The sequence below is a fragment of the Cibotium barometz genome, chromosome 18, assembly GCF_041138505.1.
Source record: "Cibotium barometz isolate CiBa-2024 chromosome 18, ASM4113850v1, whole genome shotgun sequence".
Taxonomy (NCBI): Eukaryota; Viridiplantae; Streptophyta; class Polypodiopsida; order Cyatheales; family Cibotiaceae; genus Cibotium; species Cibotium barometz.
In genome coordinates this window covers 34756288-34762428 of record NC_141063.1, presented here as the reverse complement: position 1 = coordinate 34762428, position 6141 = coordinate 34756288, and the positions used below count along the sequence as shown (strand labels likewise).

The following is a 6141-nucleotide window of genomic DNA, read 5'->3' as shown; positions in this document are numbered from 1 at the left end:
AGCTTGTCCATCTACTCATACACGTATTCGGCCTTCATTCAGCTCCATCAAGAGGAATTGGTAAGTCAACGAGCTCCGCTAACTGTTAACATCCCAACATGCCCTCCCTGGCTTTGATACCATGTTGGAAATTGGAGGCCACTTCTTAGGAGTTCACCCATCTAGTAGTGTTCATGCTACTGCGCACTTAACCTCCACCACTCTAATCCCTTCCAAGCCATGAAAATTGATGTAGGAGGAATGAGAACGGCCCTAGTCTTCTATTACTTATAGATGATCCCATTGCTTAGGACTCTATGCATGTGGGATGTAGGCGGCCAGGCCACGACCTTCCAACAACACTCCATTGTGGTCTCGTACACTTTTTCCCAATTGTGCTTGGCTCTCCAAATCTTCTCAAGTAAAATCCAATAGTCTCGCACACAATTCTCTCTCTCTCTCTCTCTCGCTCTCTCTCGTGCACATGCATGCGCATGTTCACACGCAAACACACACACACTCTTAAACCTACCTCTCTATAGCCATGGTCCCAATGCTTTGTTCATACAACAAGGGAGAAAAGATCTATACATTATGTATAAAAGTAATCACCAAGATGACATTATTCATGCTTAATCATGAAGAACACAATTCCCCAATGACTTTACTTGTAAACTATACATTGTTCTTTAAAAAACTCAAGCTAGAGTATGCATGCCTATTTGAAGTACTATATGTATAGGTTGGCTGAATCACCTTCTATTAGAGTCCTATTATATATAGTAGTCTTCATTTAGTCGACTTCTTTCAAGGGATGTCATTAATAATCGATTCATTCGAAGATCACAATGTCATGAAACCTTTGGATCTCATTCGAGATGTTATATGAAGGAGCCTTGAGAGAGTGTAAAAAGATCAGACACGAGATGCTGAAAATTCTTTTTGGAGCTTCCATTGGGACCACAAGTGTGTTTGGCAAGGGCTTGGAGCTTGGCCATGTTGAGATGGTACATAGGTGAGCTCATTATGGTGGTGATGGCAGATGCCACATGATTAGGGGTGAGGGAGCATCGACGATTAGTAAGCCCTGGGGCAATTTTAATGCCAGCTTGCCAGTGCTCTACTAGGAGATTGCAATTGAGGAGTTGATCTCCATACAGGGGCCAACAAAGTACAGGGATCCCCATGCAAATGCTCTCTAGGGTGGAACCCCAACCACAATGGGTTAGAAAAGCGGCAATAGCCGGGTGTCTTAAGATGCGACGTTGTTGAGCCCATGTGACCACAAGCCCTTGGCCTTCGGCCCTAGTCTTCTCCTTGAATCCCGGTGGAAAAGGGTCAAGGCTACCGGACACCGAATCCTCTCTAAGCGCCCATATGAATGGTCGCTTAGTTTGCTGGAGTCCACCGGCTATAGCCCAGACCTCTTGTTCCTGGAGATTTGTTAGAGTGCCAAAAGCTATGTATATAACTGAATTGGGCTCTTGCTTATCTAGCCATTGGTCACACGCATCATCATTATCATGTTCCTCTTCTTTGTTGCCTAGTAGAATGAGAGGGCCAATCGGCTGTATTTTAAGCGTCTTTGAAAGGGCTTGGATCACCCAGCTCTCAAGATCTTCAAAAGAGGCCACCAGCAACCGTTCAGCATCTGCAACTCTTGCAATCTGGCGCATGAAGTACTGAAACTCGTAGTCGGAGCTATCCTCGACCTGCAGGAAAGAAGGGAAATCTGTGCGGGGGGTGGGAGGGAGACCTGGGATGCAGGAGATCACATCGCAACTGCCCTCTGCAAACAAATGTTGAACTTCAAGTTATGAGCATGCAGGCATATAATCCAGCTACAGAAAACGATGCAAAAGGATGTAAACGAATGGCAAACCCACCTTTGAATGGAAGAAGGCCTTGGGCTACAAGCATGGGCTGGTGAAACAGAACAGAGAATTCCGTTGTAGAAGAGGTTAGGAAACACACTCTAGGCAATTTGAACTTGTCGGCCACATCTTGCACCCACCCCAAGTGCGAATCTGATAGAATACATGTGATCGGGGGAGATGCCGAGTCAGCTCTGATTGTGTCCACGAGGGCTTCCAGCGGCGACCTCAGCATCTCCACGTGGCGCAAATACGTGGGGATGTCGTTCACGCAGACGCTGTACTGCTGTGGAAGCCCGTCGTGGAGGAGGGCAACGCGGATGTGAAGGCCCTTCTTGAGGAGGTCTTGGATGATGTGGTGAGATTTGGGTTGGATGCGAGGGGTGGTGACAAAGGTAATGGTGAAACCCTCACTGGCGAGAAGCTCACACAGGTGAAGGAAAGGGATCGTGTGGCCATGAAAAGGGCATGGAATGGCCACAACATGGGGGGAAGCTTCAGAGCCCATCCTCACACACACACACACGTCTCTCTCTCTCTCTCCCTCCCCCTCTGTATGCTGTGTATCCACTTACAACCAGGCTTGACGAAAAATGAGGGGGACGAGGAGTAGCTTTATGAGCATTAAGAGCCCACGCTCTCCTCGTTCCCCTCACTAGACTTGTGTGGACTCGTTCCTTTCTAACGTCCCCCTCTGTGTGGACTCGTTCCTTTCGTTGATGCTGATGGAATATCCCGTGACGTTCACGGCCTGCGTAGTCTTGGTGTCGGCCATTGGGTTGTTGAACTTGTTAGTCGCGCCCTAGAGAATCTTGAGCGTGCCCAACTCATGCCAATTTCCCACTGCCAAAGTACCTTGGCTGAATGTGCTTATTGCATCTGTACCATGCTATGGAAGCAAATATATCTCATTCTCACAAATGATATGACCAAGTTTTCTAAGAGCCGTGTCCCGCTAACGCATGTAGCGCATAGAATTCATGCATTGTAAAAGAGGTCCAAAAAAAGGTGAGGGGTTTCCCACAAGCTTTAGCTGAGGGTAATTTTCTGCTACACAGGATTATTAGATGGTGTAATTGTCAGAGGGTGCAAGCAGAGAAAGTGATTGGTGCAAAGCTCTCATGTGCTGCTAAAACTTAGAAATTTCAAGACTCTTACAATGCATAGAGAGATTGAGAATGCGCTACAAGTGCTGCACTATGGGACACTGGTACTGTAGAGCTCTAATCCAAAAACTAACTGTGCCACTTCAGGCACGGCGGCTAGAAGCTCACTTCAGGCACGGCGGCTAGAAGCTCATGGCCAAGTTGAATTAAATGGTTTTGGTCAAGTTAACTTCCCTCGTGCGAGAAAAGTCTATAATCTAAATAGTGTTATTTATTAGACTTATGCCAAAATTCTTAGTATATTTGTTGTAGCCTATGGGTGCCAACTAAGTATGTAACCCCTATGTCGAAAGGAGAGTGTAATAAGTAACCAATGTCGACCCCCCTTAAGGTGGGGGCCTGCATCTTTGAATCATAGACACAAACAACAACTTTTGCATACAAGCGACAAGCAACCTTTAACTATGTGTGCCTCCTACTCTCTCTCTCTCTCTCGGTGGTGTGCCGATAGTCGAATGCGTGTAGGCTCTAAAACCAAGACACTGCTCTGATACCCATGTGGATGAAGGTGTAGATGCTCTGTACACACACACAGACACACATGCACACATAATCAAATCAAGCTCGAAGAACGAGAGAGAGAGAGACTAAAAGCGAAACTAGAAAGTACTCAATGATAATGATATGAAATGAGTGGAGTACGTGAGTACAAATAGCCCTAGGGCTGATGTGCGGCTAACACAGAGAAGAGGGTGCTCACACAGGGAAAAAACACTGCCAACACAGGGTAAAAAGTGCTCGTGTGTAGGGTTGTTCACACCAAGGACTTCCAAGCTAACACCTCTCTCTCCTCGTGGTACTGTGCAAAGAGGGGAGAAGGAGGTTAAATCTCTCTCTCTCTCTCTCTCTCTCTCTCTCTCTCTCTCTCTCTCTCTCTCTCTCTAGCGTAGTGATTTATCGCACTCTCAAGGGCACCCAACTCTCTTAGGATTTGCATGGATGGGGTATGTACATGCATCTCTCTCTCTCTCTCTCTCTCTCTCTCTCTCTCTCTCTCTCTCTCTCTCTCTCTCTCTCTCTCAATTTCCTATAGAAGAGCTAGGGGACTGTAGGAGGTCTACTCTTTGTGGCTCTCTCTTAGGCTGAGAACTCCATGAGGGGGGTTACCGATGTAGTGGGGGACAGAGTGATGGTAGAGTGGAGGTGACAAAGGTGAGTGATGAGGAGAGGCAAAGGCATAGGAGGAGGGCACAAGGGCACGTAGAGACATGGAGGATAGTAAGGGACACAACAAAAGAGGGTAGATGTGTTGTGGGGGGGACGGGCCTATAGGCATGAGAGGAGGGGGTTTGTTGGAAGACCCGTGAATAACCTAGACAAGGAGAGGGGCACTTTAAAACTTTAAGGTTATTATTTAATGACTATGAATAGTGGGCATTAGTTAAAACACAAGTGGAATTGTGTGAATAGCATACACAAATAGGATTGGATGAGTTGTGACATTTTAATTATGGTTGCATCCCTTAAAGTTCATCTTTTTAATTTACAATGTCAAATGTTTTGTGTTCTTCCGTAACATTTCTTAAATCATAGGATATACTTCATGCTACACTCTTTTTTCATAGTACTTGCTAGAAATTAGGGGCCACTTCCTAGGAGGTCACGCGTCCTAGTAGTGTTCATGCCACTGCGCACTTAACGTCCACCACTCTGATCCCTTCCAAGCCATGAAAATTGGTGGAGGGATGAGAATGTCCCTAGTCTTCTATTATTGCTTAGGAATCTATGCATGTGGGATGTAGGCAACCAGGCACGACCTTCCAACACCCTCCCTCGATGGCCAGGACGTAGGGTACCCAAAGGATTTGTAGCACTTGTTAGAAATTAGGGGCCACTTCCTGGGAGGTCACCCATCCTAGTAGTGTTCATGCCACTGCACGCTTAACCTCCACCACTATGATCCCTTCCAAGCCATGAAAATTGGTGGAGGGATGAGAATGGCCCTAGTCTTCTATTATTGCTTAGGACTCTATGCATGTGGGATGTAAGCAACCAAGCACGACCTTCCAACACCCTCCCTCGATAGCCAGGACGTAGAGTACTCAGAGGCTCTGATGATACGGGACTCAGAGGCTACTCACACTGTCAGTGATGTCACAGTTGGTACCCTTAGGGTTTACCCACACAAGCTTCTTTTTGGCTTGTGATTACACCCCCCATGTCAGCAAGCTTGTCCATCTGCTCACACACGTATTCGGCCTTTGTTCAGCTCCATTGAGAGGAATTGGTAAGTCGACCAGCTCCGCTAACAACATCCCAACATGCCCTCCGTGGCTCTAATACCATGTTGGAAATCGGGGGCCCCTTCCCGAGAGGTCATCCATCCCAGTAGTGTTCACGCCCCCACTGCGCACTTAACCTCCACCACTCAAATCCCTTCCAAGCCATGAAAATTGATGGAGGAGGGATGAGAATGGCCCTAGTCTTCTTCTATTACTTATAGATGATCCCATTGCTTATTAGGACTCTATGCACGTGGGATGTAGGTGGCCAAGCCATGATCTTCCAGCAGCACTCCATAGTGGTCTCTTTACACTTTTTCCCAATTGTGCTTGGCTCGCCAAATCTTATCAAGGTAAAATCCACTAGTCTCGTACACAATTACTTTTTCCTCTCTCTCTCTCTCTCTCTCTCTCTCTCGTGTGCGTGTGCACATGCATGCGCATGTGCACATGTATGTGCATGCACACACGCACGTATGCAAACACACACAATCTTAAACCTACCTGTCTATATCCATGGTCCTAATGCTTTCTTTACACAACAAGAGAGAAAAGATCTATACATTATGTATAAAAGTAATCACCAAGATGACATTGTTCATGCATAATCATGAAGAACACAATTCCCCAATGACTTTACTTGTTGCGAACAATACATTGTTTTTTTAAAAACTCAAGTTAGAGTATGCATGCCTTTTTGAGGTACTATATGTAGGTTGGTTGAATCACCTTCTATTAGAGTCCTATTATATAGTAGTCTTCATTTAGTCATCTTCTTTTGAGGGATGCCATTAATAATTGATTCATTTGAAGATCACACTGTCATGAAACCTGAGGATCTCATTCAAGACGTTATATGAAGGAGCCTTGAGAAAGTGTAAAAAGATCATACACGAGATG

The 6141-nt window shown here is 46.0% G+C and overlaps 1 protein-coding gene across 1 annotated transcript; it reads right to left on the bottom strand.

Annotated features, from left to right (window-relative positions):
• Nucleotides 1-511: 511 nt before the first annotated feature.
• On the bottom strand, nucleotides 512-2441 carry LOC147629243 (linamarin synthase 2-like). The gene is made up of 2 exons (XM_086812500.1): nucleotides 1866-2441; nucleotides 512-1768 (listed from the first exon to the last, which is right to left on the bottom strand). Exons 1-2 carry the CDS (start codon nucleotides 2359-2361, stop codon nucleotides 861-863), a joined length of 1404 nt encoding a protein of 467 aa, XP_086668626.1. The 5' UTR covers nucleotides 2362-2441; the 3' UTR covers nucleotides 512-860.
• Nucleotides 2442-6141: the final 3700 nt, after the last annotated feature.